Source organism: Lytechinus pictus, chromosome 17, assembly GCF_037042905.1.
Source record: "Lytechinus pictus isolate F3 Inbred chromosome 17, Lp3.0, whole genome shotgun sequence".
Lineage (NCBI taxonomy): Eukaryota > Metazoa > Echinodermata > Echinoidea > Temnopleuroida > Toxopneustidae > Lytechinus > Lytechinus pictus.
Genome location: NC_087261.1, coordinates 6,016,996 through 6,041,574, shown reverse-complemented (window position 1 = coordinate 6,041,574; position 24,579 = coordinate 6,016,996). Strand labels below are relative to the sequence as shown.

The 24,579-nt window shown below is 35.2% G+C and overlaps 1 protein-coding gene across 1 annotated transcript in view; it reads right to left on the bottom strand.

The window, feature by feature from the left end:
• LOC129280422 (rho-associated protein kinase 2-like) overlaps positions 1–24,579 on the bottom strand; it is a 45,128-nt gene that overhangs the window by 8,190 nt on the left and 12,359 nt on the right. Inside the window, exons 9-27 of the mRNA XM_064112171.1 lie at positions 24,062–24,200; positions 23,505–23,596; positions 22,682–22,841; positions 21,148–21,166; positions 16,828–16,881; positions 16,204–16,344; positions 14,918–14,998; positions 14,055–14,270; positions 12,978–13,143; positions 12,483–12,589; positions 11,899–12,028; positions 11,299–11,438; positions 10,680–10,864; positions 9,984–10,053; positions 8,594–8,697; positions 7,073–7,135; positions 5,741–5,864; positions 1,552–1,645; positions 633–922 (exon numbers count right to left, since the gene is read on the bottom strand). Of these exons, the coding sequence (XP_063968241.1) occupies positions 633–922; positions 1,552–1,645; positions 5,741–5,864; positions 7,073–7,135; positions 8,594–8,697; positions 9,984–10,053; positions 10,680–10,864; positions 11,299–11,438; positions 11,899–12,028; positions 12,483–12,589; positions 12,978–13,143; positions 14,055–14,270; positions 14,918–14,998; positions 16,204–16,344; positions 16,828–16,881; positions 21,148–21,166; positions 22,682–22,841; positions 23,505–23,596; positions 24,062–24,200 (2,375 nt within the window). The remainder of the gene's footprint in view (positions 1–632; positions 923–1,551; positions 1,646–5,740; positions 5,865–7,072; positions 7,136–8,593; positions 8,698–9,983; positions 10,054–10,679; positions 10,865–11,298; positions 11,439–11,898; positions 12,029–12,482; positions 12,590–12,977; positions 13,144–14,054; positions 14,271–14,917; positions 14,999–16,203; positions 16,345–16,827; positions 16,882–21,147; positions 21,167–22,681; positions 22,842–23,504; positions 23,597–24,061; positions 24,201–24,579) is intronic.

The following is a 24,579-nucleotide window of genomic DNA, read 5'->3' as shown; positions in this document are numbered from 1 at the left end:
GCACAAATGTACAATATAACTTTCGATTTTTGGAGGGTAAACCCCGTGTTAAATGAATGGGGAGAATATCGGTTGATGGCAATGCGCATTGAGCCAGTAGGCCCTGCACGTCTGCATTTACTAAGTGCATGCAATGCGTTGAATCCTAATTTTTATAGTGACGTCACCTTTTCCTGACCCGTGCAAGGTACATTATGGACGGTACATTTTGGATGGTACGTGTGGAATGGTACGAATGTTTGACATTCAGCCTCCCATTTGCTCGCGTACAACAAGCTAAGTAGGCGTTATACAATTTACTATAATAAATAGTGAACTTTCTATCATACAATATTACTGGACTATATGAACTCCGAATATGAATATATATCTGCTTGCCACCTATCAGTAACTTCATTCTTAAATTTTGTTTTTTGATGTCTAAATTTGTTTTACTCTGCACTTTGTCCCTGGGAAAAGTATCTGTATTGCATTGCTTTGAAATTACTCACATCTGACCGATTAAAGTACACATCAGGGATGAAGTCGAGGCCGATGAAAAAAAAAAAGTTCTCCACCAAATTTTGTACACATGGGTCGGCCAAGGACAAAGCCTGCAAAATGTGATCCCATCCCAGAACACCAAAACTTACCACAGTGAGTTCTTCCTTCTCCTTTGTAAACTTGGTGACCATCTGACTGTATTTATCCCTCTCCTGGTTGAGCTCCTGCTGGAGCTTCCGGCACTCCTTCTCCTTCTGGCTCAGTTGGGCTTGACTGACCTTCTTACCCTTCCTTGACTTGGTGAACTCGTGTCGGCTCATGATCTCGGCCAGCTTGCTGACGGCCTGCTCCTTCTTCAGCTTCTCCTCGGCAAAGAGCTTCTTGTTGTGCTCCATCTGTTTCTCCAGGTCAGCGTTCTTGGTCTCCAGCGAGTCTTGTGCTGTGAGGGCGAGACAATGGAAATGGATTGCATGAGGGAAGATACCCCAACATATCACAAATATTGATCTGAGAGGATTCTGTCGGACAATAGTAATGGATTGTATGATATTTGTGCCAAAGCTTGAAAAAAAAAACCCAGGAAAATCAAACCTCCTTGGTGAATTTGTACCATCATGTTTTTCCAGTGCCCCCTTGTCCTCTGATGACAACAAAATAAGGAATGATTTGATATTTTGTCTTTCTAAGATGACCGCAACACAACTTTCAGATAATGCTGCCTCTAAAACCCTACAGTGAAGTACTAATAATTTATATATCACTTTAAACAAAGATTTCCAAGCTCTACATTTCCCAAACTACATGTAGAAGGTACTGCAGCTCAGGGAGACTTTTCATCACCAGGAGGTACATGTACGAAAGCTCAGTCGGGAGAGCGGTGGCATAGCAATCCAATGACACACATTCCAATACCACATGGTGCACTACTGCCCTTCAATAAAACATTTATTCTCATTACCACATCCCTCGGAAAGGACATTAAGCCATTTGTCCTATGTTGGCTTGCTTATAAGCATTCATACATTCCTAGAAATCACAATCACACCTAGCAATGGCTACTTGACCTACCTTCCACCGCATCCTCTAGTTTCTTGTTGAGTTCATCCTTCTCGGAGTTGAGGGTCATTATCCTGTTATTCAGTTGATTCTTCTCTTCCTCAAGCTGTAAATAACCAAAAAATAAATAATAGTAATAGATTGTGACATACTGCCAGCGTGACTCACCACCAATGTTGCATCATTGCAACGAAAAACAATATCTCTCAAGTCTGGTCTTATATCTCAAGACCGAACTACCCCTGCAACTCAAATTTGGTACCATCTAATAGTTGGATGGCTGACCATTGATACCACGCATGGTGCAAGACTTTGCTCACACTGCATTTGTACCCAAATCCCATGGGTATCAAGAATGTGTTTGATGAAAGAAGTGATGGTTTGTTTTATTTCCATGACCAAAATTTTGAAACTTATATAAAATCAGGAAGAAAGTAGAGTTGAATATACACAAGGAAAATATTTCATGTGATCAATCAATATGAGCCAAAATTGCTGTTCTAATGCTCTATTCACCATTGGAATTGGAATGTAACTCGCTGAACCTACTAATAAGGCTGGGGACCCTGGCTAAAAGGATATGGTCACGGTAAGTTTAACAAAGCCACAGAAAATCTTTCGTAAACCCCTGATATAAATTTGATTCTTGCACGGACAAATATTTATAACTGGGTGGATACATAATTTTAGAAAGAATTCAAGTCTACCGTGTCTATTAAATACTGTCTGGGTACTGTACATGTATATTGTGAATGCAGTTATACCTGTGTTTTTGTAAGTGCAAGAAAAAATGAAGCAAGAAACTACATTAAAATAAAGAATTTTTCAGTGTAAGATTATTTATAATAATGCCGGTGTTTTTTTAGAATATAGGGGGTGTTTCACAAAGAGCTAAGAATTACAAAAGGGGCCAATGCGCACATAATCTATATGTATATAATAAATCATACTACCAGTGATTCATACATGTACTCGGTAGATCTGTATCCCATATGTGACCAAAACCCTAATCTATTTCGCATGTAACTGAGTTGTGCAATTTTTAGTCAAACTTAAATCTTTGTGAAGCACCCTCTACAAGTGTGATGTCATAGCTATTTATCCCTATGACAAATAGTTCTAAAAAGCTTTAAATTTTTGCCCAAGCACATGTATCTGACATGGTGCTAACAAGTTTCTAGATAAGACGTCATGAATGCACGCCATTGCTATACTGTTATAAAATACTGTGATAAAAGTGCGATGTCTTGTGCATATATGAATGTTTGAGATGTATGCAAAGAATAAAGTGCATCTTGCTACATGTATGTCAACTTTTCAAATATAATCTATATACAGTACCTTTAATATATACTCCCTTAAAATAAAAATGCATTGTGCTTTATATAAATTTTTCATTTGTTTTCTTGAATGATTAAAGGTAGGCTTTTGTAAACCAACATGTTGACTATTCTACCTCCATGTACAGTTGGCTTTAATCTCATACAAATATTTTCAAAACCCCTGAACTACATGTATAACTTTTTGTTTTGCAAATAGCATCGCAGCTAGATTTTAAGTCAATAATGTTTGATTTTAAGATTACAAATTTAAAATAAATATGTGTACATGTAGCTCAACATCAGACTGGAAATGATATTCAAGTACTGTGCATACTCAATCATGATGTGCATGTCATCAATATCTCTGGTTAAAAAGATTTCCCTTATATGGTTCATATTCATGATATGATAAGATAAAATGTGCATGAAAGTGATTCAGGACTCCAATTATCTCGTCAGCAAAATTTGAAATATGCAGATGTAAGCTTACATGTACATCAATACTCTTAGCAAGCGTTTTTTAACACATTATACATTTCTCAAAGGTTTGTCACTTCAAATTAATGTTGTTCGTAAAAGCATGAATAAATTTACAATCAGCTTTGGAAACTGTACCCTAGGTTCATAAAAGTTAAATTTGTACATGTAATTACAATTCAGTGTTCTCACATGCACACCCAGAATGTTGTTCAGTGTCCAATGAGGTAAAATCGAGTGACTCTCGTGAATGTAAAAAAAGTTATGAAAGAAAACTATGACATCCTAATGGAGTTGGACTATGTTGGATCTATGTGCATATTCTCTATTATCTCATGTTTACTTACATGATTACATTCACTCTCAAACTGTACCAAACAAAATAACAAAGTATGGTTTAGGAACTAGATGAAAACAGATTATGAAATGACTGGCAATTGAATTACCAAACATTTTACATAAAAGCATGATAAAAATGTTCAACACTTTCAAATTATCAAATAAAAATATTTTTTTTCTAGCCTTCAGATTTTCTGCATCACTCTCAATTGTTTTGTGTATACAGTGTAAACAACTTTAAATTGCTATCAGTTCAATTTTTTTTTTATCCCTAAAAGGTGTTTTTAATGTATTTTTTTGTTGTAAATCATACTTGCTTGCATTGTTTTTTTTTTCCATGCACAAAGTTTCAGCACTCAATGTTAGAGAAAAAAAATAAAATCATTTTCTTCTCAGCATAAGATCATCTCAGTAGGTTGTACAGGTCAGGAAAAGTATTTAAATCGCAAATTAAAAAAAAATCATCATGCAAAAACCCATGTACCTCAGAATAATCACTGATTTCAAAAGAATATGTTCAATTTAGAAGCTGGTATTACAAGGGGTACCATAAACTATTACTTCTCCTGAACAGAATAAATTTGTTCTTTGCTGTAAAAAAAATCAAAAGAAACCTTAAATGAAATGAATGAATACTAGAAATCACTGATTAAAATCAAAGTTGAGAAAATCAAAATCCCAACCTTGTTATAAAAAATACTCCTTACAAAAACGAATTTCCAAGGATATCCCATTTTTTACTGAATGAGAATGATCTCTAGACATATATATATGTATGACATATATATATGTATGTATGATATAGATGTAAAACTATGACTATGGAAAAAAAATCATATATTTCCATGGAGGCAGGAGGGTCTGGCTACAATCATCAACACAGATCCATAGGGGGTGGAGATGGAGGAGAGAGGAAATAGAAAAAAAAAGGGGGCAAAAGAAATCATCTATAGTGTCGGGGGAAGGGGGCATTGCCTCCCAACAAATATATTTTGGAGGAGGGGAGGGGTAGAGGAGTAGTACAAAGTATTAAATGAATAACTGAACAAAAGATCAAAATAAAAAAATCATTACAAAGTAGGGGGAAAAATTAGAAAGCATGAAAGAAATGTGATGAAAACAAACAAACAAAATTTCTATCATTAAAACGTTTGCTTCTGGTAAAAAAAAAAGATTTAAACAAACCCAAATCCTCCTCAATCCATAAACTACCATGCTCATTTTGATCATTAATCATGCAGAAACGTCCGACACTCAACATCATACTCACTTCCTGGTCATTTGATTTTCAAAGACCCCAAAGAAATGGTGGGAAAAATAAGAAATTTACAGTAAATTATTACTATTTCAATTTCTAATATCTCCTATTAGAAAGGAGCATGCTTCATAGTTGTCATTCCATAAATCGCTTTCAAAATACATGCATCTTTACGAATTAAATTCATACTGTATGTATGAACGATGACAAGTCATTAGTGCCCGAGACTACTTCATGAGAACGAGTAGAAAAATAGCATAGGAATGTTCACACATCTACCCTTGCTAAGACAACTTTTTCTATATTCAAATTATTTGAATAGCTCAGTGAAAATCAAAAATGGAAAATCACTTTTTCTCCACACCCCACAAAAAATTGATATTTTGATAGCTAAATATGATACAAGTTATCAAACAATTGATGTTTAGAATACCAAATAAGTAACAGACAATATTGTTGTAAAACATATATATTTTCACCTTTCGATAGGGGGTCCTTTTTTGTTTATCAGGGCATTGCGTTATAGAGATATGACAGACACAACAACTCCTCTTCCAATTAGGGGTAAAAAATTTGAATACACCTTGAAGCCCATGTATCCACTCCTAAACTAAATTAATAGCAACATGATATTAAATACAGTACCATAAACCTATTTGAGTGGAGTAGAATGAGTAGAGGGATATAATCAGGACTATCGACCTCTTCAAGATGAATAGGACACAAAACAGAGGGTTATAATTAGGACTAGTAACCGCTTCACAATGAGTAAAACACAAAGCAGAAGGATATAATTACTACTAACCTTGTTAATATGACCATTCTTGTCATTAAGTGTAGACTTTTGTCTCTGGATCTGTTCTTTATATTCTAGTTCTACCATTGTCTTCTCTTTCTCGAGGTCAGTATACTGGTCTTCAGCGATGCTCCTAAGGTAAAGAAATAGGTTGAAGATATCGATGTACACTAAAATGCATTGTTATTATGTGATAAAACTAAAAATTCATAGTATTCTGAATACTGTGGAAAAATTGAAAATCTGAATTTCATATACATATGGCAAAATAAACTGTGCCACTTATGATAATAAGTATGCATTATACACTTCAAGTCCGCAGAGTAGCCATATAAAGTTGTGCGGACAAAAATAATGTTATGACATGTGATTTCATAATGACTTCATTATCACATCATGAGTCAAGTTGAATGATGCCAAGAGTGTGGGATTATCTGTCTGGGATCTTAATTGTTTTATCTCAGTTCTATGCTTGTATTATTAGCAGTCATTACACTATTTACTTTTACTACAGAAAGCTGTTTAAGGATGTACAAGACTACATTTGCTTTATCTGCACAGTTTGAACTCCATTTCTATTTTAGGTGAACACATATTTGCACAAATAAATAGCGGTGATCATAAAGCATTATAATCAATGTCTTATTTCTGGGAAAATCTGCATTCACATCCTGGCATTGTGATTTGTTGATTTTCTAGTTAAAGTGGATTACTTTGTACTTTGTTCTGAACAAGAGCAGGTCGGAGAGTCTACATGTAGTTCCTGTTGTACTCTTGATATGTAGTCTATAATATCAAGTGTGATGCTTAAGCATAATTTTATCGATCATCATCAGTATTACCTATGAATGTAAACAATGACGAATTGATTGTATAGACAGGGTTATGGAATTATGTTTGGATTTGAAATTGGAAAGATGGAGAAGGGGGTAGTTGGTGAGAAAAAGGGGAAAAGTGGGTCATCTTGATTGGAAAAGAATTACCCCCTCCCCCAAAAAAGAAAAGGAAAAAAAGAACAGGAGTTGATAAAATTAGAGGGAGGGGGGAGTTATAAAAAAGGGCGCATGGAGTTGGTAAGATTAAGGAAGAGAGGGAGGGGAGCTAATAAAATAAAAGGGGAGAGAGATCATAAGATAAAATATGAAGAATTGGTAAAACAGAGAAGGGGAAGGGGCAGTAAGAAGTAAAAGGGAAGGCGGATGATGAGTTTAAGTATGATGAAAAGTGGAGTTTGGAAAATGAATAAAAAGTGGAAAGGGAATTGGCAGATTATGGAAGAGAAGGACTGGTACAAAGGGGGCGTGGCTAAGGAAATATGGTTTGAATGGAACGGAACCATACCTAGCTAGCTGCTCGGAGTCGGCTTTGGTGAGTGTGAGCTCGAGTTGAGCTGCCAAAGATTCTCTACAAAAGTGAGCAAAGTTTACGAAAAAAGGGGGTTAAAAGCATTAATCACACAAAACAGAAATTAACCTAGATGTACTAGTACGCTGCAACCTGCAAATACTGTAAAGATAAAATATCTCAAGCCTCATTAATATTACCAAACTACTGTACCCACAATCTGCAAACTATCTAGTGTAATCTACGCTTTCCTTTTATAACTACATGTAGTTCCCTGTCACGATTTGTGCCACAATTGACACCGTTGTCTGAATTGTTGAGTAATTGCAGTGATTGTGTCAGAGCTTATCAGTAATGGCAATCGTTTTTTTTCTGTAGAAACAATTTTTGGATGGCTCAAAAATTTTAATGATCAGAAACTTAAGTCAAATCATAACGAATTGCACGACAGTGGCAAACAAGGTGGTTCATAAGAAGTTTTTAAAAGGGCAATGCTGCAAAGTGTAACAATAATAAAACAGAAAGTTCCGAGGTTCAACATCTGCTAACGTTTACAGAAATGGAGGATCTTTCTTGAGTTAGGCCCTGGCTTTTTAAATATCAAACCTATCTCAACAAAAACTACAGACATTTTGTGATACATGTAAGCCTTCCTACCTAAATAATCTCTAAGAAACATATTTTACTACATGTAAGTACAAATTATAAGATGTTATAGGCACCAAAACCAAGAAAAACACTTTGACAAGCTTCACCGAATTCTATGGACACTTACTAGTATTAGGAGTTAAAGAAATTAATTGATTTTACTGACTATAAAATAAAATAATTTTTATTTGTTGTTCAGTGCAATGTCGTAAGAAATCTTAATTTCCCACAGTTAAACAAATTCATAAGGCAGAAAATATTTGCATGAAGGTCGGCAGAATTGTTTCTATTAGGAATTTAGAAAATGAGTTGATTTTAGCCAAATTTACAAAGTATAAAGACATTTCAAAAATATAGTTGATCCATAATAAGTAGTTGACTCAGGGAAACTTCACCCACTTGGTGAATAATGCTGCCCTAGACAAATGGGTGAAGTGATCATGTTCTATTATGCTATAATGTATAATTTACTATATCCACTATGCTAGCGAAAGGGGACACAACTCTGATGTCTTGTACCGTGCAATAGCAACAACATGTGCCGTTACTGAACCACTTTTGCGTTGGACGGATGGGGTATAACAATGGGACCTAGTCCATCTATCTATGTGGTCAAATGAACTGGGAAACAATTCACAAAATGTTGTGAATTTCTATTATGCAGAGTTAATAGTGTACATGAATTCATCATTTACAAGAAATGCCTTTTGACGACCAACTGATCCTGCGCTGTGCAAGTCTGAAATCATACTATCTTCATTAAAGCATCATCTATACTAAACTACCTACTTAAAACCGTGTTTCTCATGGCTAAGGTACATGTACATGTAGCAGTGAGGGACTTAAGCAATGATAAAATATTTCTCTTACTTTTCGTTGCTCAGCTGGTGAACATCCTGTTTCAGCTGCTGATATTCCTGCTTAGATTCCATTAATTCTTCATTCAACACCTGGTTCTGGCTTTTGTACAAAGCCTATGGGAAAAAAAAAAAAAAAAAAATAGAAAAGAATCGTTCAAATAAAAAAGGAATATGAAAATGACGAATAACTAGACAGAGGCAAACCAATTCCATACATCAACAGAAATGTTGTTTGGACTAACAATGTGCTAACAGACTGCCTCTTAAAACCGGTAATGTCCTAACGATGCCTAATGTTACACAGCGTTACTTACATCTTAGATAAACACTTGACATTACAATGACTGGGCCAACTGTTAGTGCTACTGTACATGTAAGTTAGAGCGAAAAAACAATGTTTCTGTGCGGCTGGTACATGTAGTTACAGCAAACAATCACTTCATGAGAAAGGCTTTAAAATCAAGGTTAGTTGTCACCATATCATACTAGATCTGGTGGGTGTTTCATAAAGCTGTTCGTAAGATAAGAGCGACTTTAAGAACGACTGGTGATCCTTTCTTGTGGTAAATGGTATATTCATTGGCGATGGTTTAGCGCGTAAGAAAGGATCACCAGTCGTTCTTAAAGTCGCTCTTAACTTACGAACAGCTTTATGAAACGGGTTATTTTGCAGAAAACCAACTCGGTAAAGTCATGAAATCTAAGCTGCAAAAATGATCACAATGAAGATCACCAACACAGATATGCTCATGTGGGACAGTGCAATTTTGCTGCTTGGAAAAAGACATAGAGCTGGAATGCCATGCTCATTTTTTCTATTTCTCAGCAATTACATAATTTCTACCAAAAATATAATTTGGCACTTTAAAAAAATGTATGTATACATATGCTCCGGTAATTATTTTGCTTTCTGTTTGAATTTATTTTTAGAAAGTTACTTACAACCGATATTTTTCTTTACTTGCATTAGACAGAAGAAACAGTAATATAAGTACATGTAGATGAGTATAGAATAATGCTGCATAACATAAAAAATCTCAGTCTCAGTTTGAATGATCAGATTCTCCCTCAATTCCATTTCCTGTAATACATAGAAAGTGAAGAAAACAAAATCAGGGCCCCGTCTTACAAAGAGTTACGATTGATCCAATCAATTGTTACTCTATGAAAATCCATTAGTGTCATAATTTTTAAAAAGGAAATTTGCAAAATGTCCTTTGTAAACAAAGGAGAACGCACCAAATTGTAAAGAAATCAACAAATTTATGGATATACATTCATATCTAGAATTAAAAAAAAAAAAAAATATGCATTTAATATGTTAACTTTGCTGGATTTCCATAGTTGCGATTGATTGGATCACTGCGATTCTTTGTAAGACGGGCCCCAGGCCAACTTACAGTAAATGTGTGTTCTGCTTCAAGCTGTTCCTGAAGGTCACTGATTTGTGAGGCGTTCAGAGAGGCGATGCTGAACAGAAAAAAGGTAAAACAATGATTCAATTAAAGCCACCAGCTCAAGACTCAAACTACTCGCATAATCCCAGAATCCTTACCCTGGATTCAGCATTGTGATCTGGGGAGTGTTTCATCAACATTTTAATCCGACAAGTTGTCAGATCTGACATCTTTCTCTGATGTTGATTGGCTGAGAGGTACTGTTACTATGGTAACTGTCGGATAAAATGGGACTTGTCGGATAAAACGTCTGACAAGTCCTTTCATGAAACGCCCCCCAGGTGGTCACTCTGCATGCATTTACTAAATAATATTTGCCACTCTTTACAACATATTTGACAAGAAAGCTTCATTTGTATTACATACATACATGTACTTCCAGTCATCCCCTTTTTCATTATAGATCAAATTTGATATCCATTTTATTTTTCAAATTATTTTCTGCATGAGACTTATCTAAAAAGTGTTCCTACATTTCAGAGTCAATTTTCTATAAAAAAAAACATGTAAAATTTCCATATAAACTTGCAGTTAGAACCAAAATGCTTGAATGTCTGGTTAACTTCCAACACTGATGAGAAGACTGCTCTTCATTTTGCAATCAGTCCGGTTTCACAAAACAACCCAATTGATCCTAACCTCTTTGATTTCTCCAGTGCATCCTCATAGTTCTTTATTTGTTCCTTGACAGTGTTGAGCTCATTGCGTAGTCTCTTGATATCGGTCTGATAGCCACTGCTCGTCTGTTTGGAAGCCTTCAGGTCGTTCTGAGTAAAGCGATGACGCTGCTCCTCTTGTTCAAGTTGAAGCATCTTCTCTTTTGTCTGTAAGATGAGGCAAAGGAGAGTTAATATTTTTGGTGGGTTCTCTTGGAGTTGTTCCCTTTGAAAGGTGGTATGGGACAAAGGTGTTTTCATCCTTGAAATCACCATATCAACACTTTCATCATCATCATCATGATCGTCTTCATTATCATCATCATCATCATCCTCCTCCTCATAATCATCGTCGTCGTCATCATCATCATCACACCACCACCACAACCATCATCATCATCACTGCCATCATCATTGTCATCATGATTGTCATCATCATCACCACCACCACCATCATCATCATCAACACTACAATCATCATTAAAATTATCCTCCCCCTCCTCCTCCTCCTCATCATCATCATCACATTCATCCTGAGCCTCAATCTTCTCCTCCACTATCCTCATCATCCTTACCACCCCATCTTCCCTTTTGAGACCTACCTTTTGTTCCTCCATCTTGATCATATTTTCTAGCCTGTCAATCTTCTGCTGTGCTTGCTTGAGGTCCAGCTCAAGAATAGAATTTTGTTTGTCCACCTGGTTCCTCATCTCCCTCTCTTGGATCACAGTCTTCTGAAGTTCTGTAATAGACAAGAGAAAATACAATTCACTAATGAATATGATCCTAGCAAATTAACATACCAAATGAAATTCCATTTCCAGATATATATTTCAATATTTTTACTTCATTGCGTTTCAGGTTATGAATGATTCTGAGCTTGAATTTTTTTTGTATTATGTATAGCAATAGTGTCTCCTTATTACACCAAGTATTTGGGACTGAAATTCTTCAAACCCAACTTCATACTAAGTATTTGGAACTGAAGATCTTCAAACCCAACTTCATACCAAGTATTTGGGACTGAAGATGTTCAAACCCAACTTTATACAAAGTACTTAGGACTGAAGATCTTCAAACTAAACTTTATACCAAGTATTTGGGACTCAAGATCACCAAACCCAACCTCATACCAAGTATCTGGGACTGAAGATCACCAAACCCAACCTCATACCAAGTACGTGGGACTGAAGATAAATTACCTTCTTCTTGTGATCTTGTAATTCTCTTCTTCTCAGCATTAACTGCTGCCATAGCATCCCTATGTTCCTTTACAACTTGCTCGTGTTTATTCTGCAATGCCTTCAGATCAAATTCTAAACTGGCTTTTGTCTGAATAGAAAAAGAACATATATTCAATTCAATCCAATTTGCATATATTTCACTCTCGATAAAAAAAAATATATACATATAAAGCAAGATATGACATACTATTTACAAGCAAGAGTAAAAATTAAAATTAAATGGGGAACTGCATAAATAAAGCCAAGAGGCCTTGTATAACAGATGATAATGATATCATAAATTATGTTATGAAATTCAAATATTTGTTAATCTAAGGTGAAATTAGGTCAAAGTCTAGGTGAAAAACTGTTAAATCAAATAAATCTCTGAAACAATCGTCAAACTAAGCATGGTTTCTGACGAAAACATTTAAGAAATCTAGATTTCAGTGTATAAATAAAAGGCTCACAGATGAGTATCAAAAGTATATGTCAAGAGGGCCCCTTATTTCATGAATTACCTAACTCCTACCCTGTCAAGTGTTAATAATCTTGTTTAGTACCTTTTCTAGGAGAATGATGCTTTCTTGATGGGTCTGCATAGTTGCTATGGAACGACTCTCTCCTTGTTTCAACCGATTCATCTCCGTTGTTAGCTGGACATTTTGCCCTGGAAGAGAGAGAGAAGGGGGGGGGGGAAGATAGGAATTGTGTTATCATCTTTTCACCTAGAAAAATGAGCATTGGATATATTCAAACATGTAGGCCCAAATTTAAGGTGTTTAGAATCATATCATGAATTATGCTGAATTTAGCACAAATATCTCATGCCTTGACTAGCATTTCCTGCATTGCCAGTCTTTAAACTTGGTATATATCATGGTATTATTAGTAATGATATTAGAATAGTATACACTCAAGTGCAATGTATCTACATTATTATCAGCTGTCAAAATAAGAGTTTGTCTGTTTTTCTAGGCCCATCTTATAAAGAGTTGCGATTCATCAAATAAATCACAACCATGGAACGGCAAGGTAACTATATAAGACACACTTACTTTCTAGCTCTGTTTTGAGATCCTCCATGCGTGATCTGCCGAGTTGTTCCTCCTCTAGTTGTGTCTGCATCCTAATAACCTCTTGGTCTAGGATCATCTTGTTATTGAGTTCTCTTGTGTACTTGTCTCGAAGATCATGGATCTCCTGTTCCAGATGGGCATAGTTCTACAAAAGTAATAAAAATAGTGAGGTAGCATTTACATGGGTGGTATATCTTCTGCTCTTGCTCTACAACTCCACTCGGCAACTTGAGTCAACCTCCTCTAATCTACTCAAGCCTTTTTCACCTCTCCAACACAAACCAGCTTCTACTCAAGTCTGTCATCCTACCTACTACCCAGCTTTTTCCACTTGTCCCCGTTTACAGTCCTTTTAATAACCACACGTAATTCTGAAAGATACTGTAATCTCTAAACCTCCACTTTCTTGCCCCTTCATTTCACTGCTTCCTCTATTCAGCTTTTCTTAGTCCTTTCCAAGATTTCACACATGGTGTACTGGTTGGTATGGTATAAAAATAATACAGTAAAACCTGTTTATAAGGGACACCTAAGGGTAACAAGAAAAGTTGGTCTTCATGAGCAGATTGTCTTTATGGATAGGTTTCTTGAATGCATATTTCAATGCAATACTTCTTGAAATGCTTTGTCCCTGCTTTATGCTTCAGATGGAAAAGTGTACATTCGCTCAAATTATCATTAGCTAGAATAGTCCATGAGGTAAAGAGGTAATGAGATACAGCAGACAAGCAAAATTTTGGGGTGGCTCCATCCGTTTTCATCCGCTCCAGACAATGGACAAAATGGACGAACAATGAAATCACAGTGGACGGATGCTCGATGGATATAGAGCGTATGAAACCCATATGCAAAGAGTACACAATGGATACATAATGTTTTCCAACGGATGGCAAGATTCTTTTAACTTTTACATCCTCTCTGCATCCTTAAGTGCAGTGGGACCAAGCCTTAATGGTCTATGGTTAAGTATTTTACTTACATGTAGTGAGCAAAATTGAGTAAAATACTGAAAATTCTGGCCCAAGTATCGAATGGAATACAAGCCCTCGTTCTTACCTTTTGGTGATCACCAAACATTTTCTTGGCCCTTGCATGTTGGTCCCCCTCCGTCTGGAGCTGTTTGTTCAGGTTCTCCACCTGTCTCTCCAGTATAGTGGTTTTCTCAGACCGGAGCTTCAGCTCCTTCAGCTCCCTTTCCATATCTGTGATGTGGGAGACCTGACGCTCCACCCTCTTACGACCCTCCTGCTCCTGCTCGGCTCGCCTTTGGAGCTATGGAAAGGAGATAAGTAGAAACAAAACACAATAACAATAATGACTGAGCTATACAACCCATACATCATAGAATATCATACATTTTGTCATCCCATGTCGGCTCTACAGACAGGATTTTCTCACAATTTGTGTACAAATTAATGAAAATACTCATTTCCACAATTTAGTTTCACATTCTAGAACATTTTGAATTGATCAAAAATCAAATTCTGGAACACAATCATTTAAAAAATGAGATACATAAGAAATTGATAAAACAATTATGGCAAAGGAATAAAGTTTTTTTCTGTAGCTCAGAAGTTAGCAATGTGTCTGCTCATTTGTACCTAAATTAATTTCCATCACTTTATATGCTCTGTGTAGATCAAAACACTTGGACATGCTTTTCAAAATTCTGGCATCAATACGCCTAATTTGAGGGAAATAGCAGAAATGCACCTGCATCTAATGTTCATAATTCAAAACACTACATGTATATCATAAAACAATTTTGTTGTTAAAAAACAACATTGAGATACCCTTTACACATGTCTTAATGTCTGCAAAATTTTACATTGATAAGAAACAATGGAATTAATTGACCTATCCCCTCCACCCCCTCAGAACTTGTCGAAAAACAACCCAAATAAAAGGATGATTCTTACCTCTTGGAGTTTGTGTTTGAGTTGAGCAATATCTCTCTCCTTATCCATCAGTCTATTCTCAAGATGATGCTTGTCATTGTTCTGAAAGAAAAAGAATATAACAATAACAAGGACAAAATGATATATAGAATTAAATCTATATAAAAGTACTTGCAGCAAACGCTAATTTCATGAGAAAGTCTGTAAAACTAAAGTTAATAGACACTACATTGTAGATCTAGATATGGTATATTCAAATAAATTTAACTTTGTGAAATAATGAAATTTAAGCTGAGAAATGACCACATTGGAGGTCACCGACACAGCTAATCACATGTGGGACGGTGTATTCATTGAATTTGACTTCTGCACAGACAGATGTTCAGGTACATTTGTACTTGTAATTATAATGACTTTGAACTTGAAAGTTTTTAGTAAAAACAGGAAACTTGATTTCCTGTCACCTCTATATCATGAAAAGCAGAATTAGATTGTTCAGAAATGTAAAATAGCAAATTTTCATGTCATAAGCTTAACCTGCTGAATCAAACACATTTTTTTTCCTTGAGCCTTTGCATGCCTACATGTATATTCAGGATGTGTCCAACTGATTGATCAAGATAAATAAATATCTCTGCTATTTTACCCTAACACTTCATTCTGTCTACAGTCCAATGGAGTGTAGTGGAACGGTGTTTATAAGTGGAATAATTGACCTGCTCATTCACATAATACCAAGTCCATCTGTCATTTTAAGACCCTAAAATTACCATTTCAACAGATGCTTCTCTTGAATGAGCCAGTTGTGGGTGTGTCATTTGGCTTTGATTTTCAGTTATCAATTGATTTAGAAGTTTGTTTAGAATCAACAGATTAAGTTTATAATTTCATACTACTAGGCCCATTTAGTTTTGATACTTGGTACTAATTATCAATACAAAACAGCACGCTTAGAAATGCTCGCATTAAATGCCAACAAATGTTTTTCATTATTATTATTATTATATAATACTCAATCTTAAAAACCCTGGTACCTGGTCCCAGTCTTACAAAGAGTTGCGATTGATCTGATCGACCACAACTATGAACGGCCAGCAACATCAACATCTAAAATGTATGTTTGTTCAAAATATATTTAGATATGATTAAAATATGCATACATTCATCATTCTCTTGAAAATTCAGTGTGATTCTCTTTGTTTACTGAGGAGATTGCGCAAATTTCCTTTAGAAAAAAATATGGTATGGATGGATTTCCATACAGTTGAGATTGATTGGATCAATCGTAACTCTGGTCTATAACCTACCTCTAGTTCCAGGTCCTGCTTGATTCTATCGAATTTGGAAGCGATGTGTTTATTCTTCTGGTCCAAGTCTTTATTTCGCCTCATCTCAGCTTCCAACTGCTTCTCCAGGCTGTGACTTTTCCTCTTCATTTCTTCATATTCCTATAACATCAAGAGAAAGAAGAAAACATTATTTTAGTCTTTTAGCATTTTACAAATATCCAGCACCATTGAACTGGTATCAGATCCTGGCCTGCACACAGTGTAGAAACTTTTACACTCCCTGGGGAGCATTCCAACAATAGTTATCAACTCAACTGCTAGGCATACTACAGGCTTTCAAATCCTACCAGGTACCCATTTAGCACCTGGGTTGAGAGTGGCAAAAAGTGGATTAACACCTTGCCAAAAAGTCAAGAGGAAGGAACATCAGTCATGAATTTCATTCTTTAAAAGAACTTATGCTCTATTTTATTTCTGTACTTTTTTCATCAACTATGAAATGTAAACATTACATACATGTACTACATGTAAGTCAAAATTAGACATATATTGTCTTTGACACGATACTAGAAATTTCCTTTCACAATGCAAAATCAAACCAAATTTGAATGAATTCTTATGTTTAAGTTCTGTACTACTCACCCTGCCTCCAACATTGGGGGTTGATACGTGTCCATCTGCCTCCTTTATACCACCCTGTAAAACAACAACAATAACAATCATATAGATTGCTAACCTGTAGATAAAGGCTATATTATATAACATGATGCCTCAATACACAGGTTCATAGGAAAGTGAATTCAACAACATTACATGAATAGTTCAAGGAATATTGCAAGAAAATACTTATACATGTATGTGCATGTGGTGTATGACTTTGGAAAGTAAAAGTATGTGAATCTTATGTGAAAAAGTTTAGAGAAAGAAAATTTTACCGATATGTTTCTTGTATTTTTTAGTCTGTGAGACAAGTATTCATGTTAGAATGAAGTGTTATAAACTAAACTAAAGTGAACTAAAATGTTGTTTTAATATAACTGAAAATTAGTAAAAGAAGGATTTGTTATTTGTCAAACTTATGAATGTGTTGCATCCTCTAATGGTCTTGAAAGCATTAGCTGCACAGCAAACGTCTCATGATGCACTCATATGAAAGATGGTCAAGTTTGAAAAAAAAAATTAATTATGACAAGTATAGGACTTTAAAATAAGACTTGTAATAAATCACATATAAAAATTCTATAAAACTTTCATTCTACAAACCAAGTTCATATTAAAAGTTTTTTATGCGTCTTGAAATGAAAAATGATATTGAATTCATACATGTATTTCACTTTTGGGTGCAGATTAATAATCTACTCCCTCTCATTCAAATAAATAATTTTTCTCAAGTTTGACAATGAGCATGATTCATTTACATTGGGTAACTCTCAACATGATATCCCCCCCCCCAAAAAAAAAAGAGTATTGAAGGGGGGTTTCTTTTCATCATAGAGAAATATAAAGAATTTGGATTTGATAACATTTGCTCTGGTGACCAGTTCTTCATGGCAAATCTCTTTTCAGGAAACAATTACTCTCCATCTCCCCAATGGAATATTCAAAGCAATTACCAAACACAAACTGAGATTGAAATATTTGATAAGAAAACAAAACTCTTACAAACTCAAAATCAATGGTAATTACAAGTTTGGTCAATAGAAACTTTTATCAAAACTTGCCTACATGTATGACAAGCAAATTAATAATGTCACATTGATTAGTTACTTTTAGATTTGCAAGTGAAAAATGGTAGACTGCTATTAGTGATAACATTTCAGGGCACTGGATGCCTCACGTTCTCTCCCCCGTCCACTTTCAAAAGAACACAAAAGAACAGGATTCTCACATCCTCCTAAATAAGAATCTAGTAACCACGTTCACTCACGATTGCCTTTCCATGGCCACATACTTTGAGTGCGATCTTGAAGGTTTCATCAATCTCGTCAATGGGTCTACTTGACGACATTGACACACGTGATCAGTGGAATTAAATGCCATAATATCCTCTATACAGTCTAAAATTCCCCATTATTGATGCTTATATTATCATTAATTAATCACATGTACATTGGTTTATTGCAAAAGGGCTAGCATTCCAATGAAAATTTGAAAGAAATGATTGTCAAAGGTCGCCAGAGCATATGTCAAACCCTCAACGTACATGTAGCACTCACATTTGTAATAGGGTTTTCAGGTCACCGCAAACAGATGTACGGATGGAGGACCACACAGTTAGTGACCAACCACACACAAGATTGAGAAAAGAGAAACAAGCAGACAGATGGGATGGAGAAACAGGTTATTAAACATAGGAACAGGCAGATTTCACCTCAAGTAGTACAGATGGGATAAAAGATATTAAAGGAAAAGTGGCATACTAGGAATGAATCTATATTGAATCAAATTAGCTTGAGATTAATGTCAATTTCAATACTACTGCTTGAAATAGCTCATAATAGTTACATGTATGTCAGGGTAAAACTTCAAATAAGGATTTGAAATACTCCATAAGCCTGATAGTTTTTTTAATTATTATTATCATTATGAGGAAAAAGAGTAATTATGCAGTTGCCTGTGATCTCAATTAAAAATGAATATTAATGACAAATTTTTACAGGGCTTCAAAAAAAATACAAAAATTATCACCATCACATAATCAAAGAGCAAATTAGTCCAGGCAACACTTACACAATCTATTTTCTTAGAAGCCAATTATTTCTTTAACTAGTATACCACTTAACCTTTAAACAGCAGTGAATAAAAGAAACAGGATTCATTCACTGAATCATCCATTTTCCCTTAAGGTAAAGATGGTATCTATTAAAGTATTATCAAAGAAAGGCCAGGTATTAGACTAACTTGAGATAAAACGCTAGTTCTACAGCGAAAAGGGTTTCAAACATAGCAACAAGCAACATATCCACAGTGGATGTTTTTATTCATTCATAATAATTCATTGCAATAACATTTCTTGGGGAGGCCAGGGGGTATTATAAATTTCAATGCATTATACTCAGTCAAGTTTGTTATTGCACTTTTAACAAAAGTATAGACAAATTGTTAAAACAGCTATTGCTTGTAAGAAATTATAATATACTAGTAGTACGATATCCATGACATGAATGCAAGTACATTTATTTCCAAACAATATCAACAAAATATATATAACTTTAATTGCATTATTAAATTTAGTGCAGGGCAAGGCTCTGTGATGTACAGCATGCAAGTTAAAAGAATTTCAGTCTTGGAGAAGCAGCAAAACTGGCAAATTATCATGCAGCAGGATTACACTACAATGCATGTAAATTAGAATGTTTGAAAAGAATAAGTGTTTTTTTTTTTATACAAAAATCTGTGACAGTTTTAGTTTAAGAGGTAATGAAGGATAGAAAGTGTACATTCTGAAAGTTCTACATGCTATACTGTTCTACGAAAAAACATACGACCAAAGATTTTACTGTGCAAGAACAAATGCTTCTTTCTCAGAAACGTATCAGAGAGCTTTTCATTTGAAAGTGTGCAGGGCTACCTAAAGTAAAAGGGCTTTACATGTATGTGCATGAATTTCTTCCCTTCATGAGATGATAATGGGGAAGGTGATCTTTTATTTACATGAATAAACGTATGGTATGAGAGTCCTGAAGAATTATTCGCCAGTATAGTACTGGAATAATACTAGATACCAAGATTCTTGGACACCACGCCATACATTAAAATGAATTCTTTTTCTTTAAATTCTGATAGTGAAATGTCCAGAAAATCACAGGTTCTCCCTAAAGATATGTGATTTGTTTAAATACAAGCAAAAACAGATCACTAAATTCTTTCAAAATTGAACTCTCATTTTTTATCAAAACCAACTACATATTATTATGATTGTCTTTCCCCTTAATCTTTCTGCTTTAAAAGAAAGAAATGATACCAAAATACCCATCCAACTAAAAAGATCCAACTAAAATGATTACATCCTATTCATCCACCAAAATGGTAATATCAACCTAATTATGTACCCCCAAATAACATTGATTTTTTCTTGTTCCAGACAGTATTATTGTATGCCGTAGACCTTTAGAATCTACCAATATGCTATAGATTAACATACACAAGACAATCTTTTGGAAAACGTCATTATAATTGTAAACATATGAATGCATTCAAGATCATGTTAATCATAAGAATCATATTGCACTTAGAGTCAAATATTCAAATATCTTGCTTATAATTTTCCTTTTATTCAATGATGTCATATCTCTCTTTAGTCCCAAAACATCAGAAGCTTAATGCAAGTATAATGAGATGATTTGCTGCACGCTGTTATTTTAAGATCAATTTTGGTCTACAGGAAGCTCAAAATGCCAGTATCAAAGCAAACATGTTGTGCAGCAAATGATAAAGGGATTTCCTAATATTTCCAGATCTGGTAAGCAACGAGTATCGATTTCATCAAGAAACTAACACTTTTTGCTGGAATACTTAATGTGCATTGATGTCAGGAAGTCTATGATACTCTAATTGTGGTTATTGAAGATTAAGAGCTGATTGAAAACACTGCATTTTGTAATGGGAGCATAGGGCAAAGTCATTTTGTTGCTTAGTTTTTCAGATTTTCTGGTTTAATCCCGAAAGGTGCATTCATAAAGATAATCATGAGAATGCATTTCCTCGTCTGCAAAAATGTTTGCTTGAATAGCATCCTCTTCTGCCATTTTTCTATCAAGAATAATATTATTACATGCTTCGTCATACACATCATCTACAAATAAGATCTACAGTGTATATCCATAGTCTTGATATGCCAGTTCAGTATGGGTTTACAGAATGTTTTAAAATAGTGTTTAATCGCTAATTTCCATGTGTAATCTACATTGTATTCAACATTTTATTTCTACTAGTCAATGGAAGATGAAGAATAGATCTTACCTCTATCGACGTGAACAATCTGAAAGAAAATAGTGATAAGAGAGGAAGGATAAAATCAAACAGTTATTTTAATCATTAAGTATTGTCAGACTTGTGAAATTAGCAAAAGGGCAATTCTATAAAATAAACAACACTTTGTAAATTTATTCTACAATTTTACTTCATTCAAGTAAACTATTTGAACAATGATAAACTGAGGACATTGCATATTTTTATAGGTATTATAAAAAAGAAGATAAACCATTTCAGAAAGGTCACAAATATGTGGGATTTGATATATAGGGGAAGGCGGGGTAAGTTGAGCATAGGGGCAAGTTGATCCACCACCCTCAGGCCAATAATGAATGAGTCAGACATTGTGGTGGTGTCATTGTATTGATGACCCATTGCATAACCCCTAACCCCACCACATTGTTTTCAACTTTGAAACAATAAGTACTTTTTTAGAGGTAAAAATACAAATTTCAGCCAAGAAAGTAAGGCAATTTCACCCCAAAATGCTCAAAAGAGACCTGGGGGTGTTTCACAAAGATTTAGTACATGTATGACTTAGAGTCGCACTTAAATCAGACCTGCCAACCTCTGGGAATGAAAAAGTGTATTCTGTGATAAAAAAAAGTGTATTTTTCCCCCAAAAAGTGCATTTCATATCAAAATGCGTGGCGCACTCTCTCATCGCAGCGCTCAAACTGCATGCAAGCTAAAATGCGCACTGCTCTTGCAGATGAAAAAAAAAACATTTAAACATGTGTATATCTCACCCTGGTTTTAACAAAATGATTGAAAAAAAACAAGTTACCTGAAATTACATTGCTCTAATAACCATATTTGTGTAAGTTTTATGAAATAGAGACATATCGAGATGATTTTTCTCAATAAAATATGTTTTTCTAATTTTTTTTTATTTTTACAAAAACGTATTTTTAAAAGAAAAAACGTACTGCCGTATTTTGGTTGCAAAAACGTACTAAATACACCAAAAACGTACTGGTTGGCAGGTATGTTAAATGCCTATTTGCATGCGGTATTAAAGGCTTGACCGCATTGGTCAGATCCTGCCATGAGGACGCACACTACTGCGTATCAATCAATAAGATCGCGCATTGCATATCATGTATGCATCAGCATATAAGTGCGACTCTAATGGGGTGTAGCAAGAAACTTGTGATCAATTGCAAGTGTATTTTTGGTCCCTAAATCAATCGTGTCTTGCAGTTAATTGCAAATTAGTGATTGATTGCTAATCTGCTCCTTGAAACAAGAAGTTTAATCTGATTTGCTATAGCTAATGTTGATCTGTCAGTTGTAAAATTGCGACAGAATATTTGCAATTGATCGCAAATATTTTCTTGCAACACCCCCTAAGTCATACTTAAATCTTTATGAAACACCCCCTGGAAAATTAAAAGAGAGCCCCAGAAAAATCCCATTCACTACAATGTTAAAGTTCATCCGACTTTTAATACAGATTTAGGCAGTAGGTTGTGAAAAGTATCCCCCCGAAAAAAAAAAAGAATATTTGCATGGAACCTACCTATTTGATTTATTGTAAGTGAAGCCGATGAATGGAAGATTGTTGCCAGCGAATGTCTTGGGCGATTGAAAGCTCTCCTCAGGGTGGTTTTCTGCCTCAATGTCATCAAAATTACTGGTGTCCACGTCACTGACTAGTTCAGGTACGACCGGAGGTACAGCTAGAAGGAAAAACATAGAGTGTGATTACCACATTACAAGGATTGTGTGGGCTAGTGGTTAGAGCACTGGACTTGTGATCGTAAGGTTGCAAGTTCAAATCCCCGCTGTGCCATTGTCTCCACTCTGATAAAAAGACCCAAGATTTACTTTTATCATCTATATGGTCAGCCACTATGTCTGATTAACTTAGACGTAAAATGTTTGCTATGTAATTGGTTATACACCGGCTTGGCATTTACCAGCAATAAGCTGTCCTGCCAAGTTCTTACAAGTTACACTAGAGAGTTTTCACATTTACTATGGAGACACTCTGTACAACGCATCGATTCCTTTGAAATGCAATAAAAATAACAATAGAGAGCTGACAGGCTGCTGTCGAAAGTTTGTAGACTGAGACAGCAGATCATCCGAAGAATTGCACCAGACGAACAATTGCAAATGTGTCGTTGTCCAGAGTCAAGAGATTCTGATGCTGTCCCGGTCCAACAACTTTTGACAAAAGCCTCTCAGCTCTCCATTGTGATTTGACTTGCATTTTCAAAGGAATTGATGCGTTGTACAGAGTGTCTCCGTGGTAAATGCGAAAAGTCCGGAATAACAGAAAGACAAAAAAATAGAGTGTAATTATCACTATAAAGCTGATCATTCAAAGCAGTACTTACTATTCCTAATATTTTCATATGTCCACATATCATTCTTGAAAAATCTATGTTGCTTGATTTCCTCAATACCATTCTTTCCTAATCTTGTGTCTCTGTGGAAATGATAGGCAAGAACAGAAAGACACATTGTCAGAATATCGATATCGCACATGTATCAATGGCTTCACATTCTGCAGTTTTCTCATCATCATCATCATCATCATCATCATCATCATCATCATCATCATCATCATCACCATCATCACCATCATCACCATCATCGCCATCATCATAATCATCATCAAGCAACCTGATAAAAAATATCTCACCTACATGTAGCACTAACACCGAATCACCACCATCGACACCAACATAGACAGATAAGACACCATCACAAAAGCCAAAACTACAATCAACAACAAAACCAACACCAATATCAACACCAACACTAACAATAAAAAACATCAACATCAGCACCAAACTTAATACCAACACTGAAGTTAACACAAATTTCAGCAACTAAAATACCAACATCAACAACATCAAACACAAAATCACCAACTATACACATATCTTACCTGTCAGTTAGAAATTTGCATATAAGGTCTTTGGCAGGGCCAGTTATTGAAATATCATCGGGAAACTCTAGTGAGTTTCTATGATCCATGATCTTGCTGTATGTACCCACGAGGGAATCAGCATAGAACGGTGTATCACCTACAGAAAATGAACATGTGGTGTAAAACATGGTGTTAAACAAAGGGATTACTTCCAGCAAAGTACCAGAAATCTGTGCCTCATCTCTTTGCAGAAATTCAACTCAGCATCTTTCCCACGACATTCCTGCATTTTCCATTGCTTTGTGTATGCAGAAATGGGAGAATGGTATCAAAAAGACGCTGAGTGGGATTCCTTTTTCCACAATTTGCATAGTGTATATTGCAGAGTCTGAAGTAGTGAGACTAGATTCAATACGTGTATGTACTGTGGCTGTCTCTATCAGAGAGTTGGAGTCTAGTCTCTTCACTCCAGACATGGTATAATTGGTGAAGTGTCTAATTTGAGTCTGTGCTTTTAGACTAACACAGGACTTTGA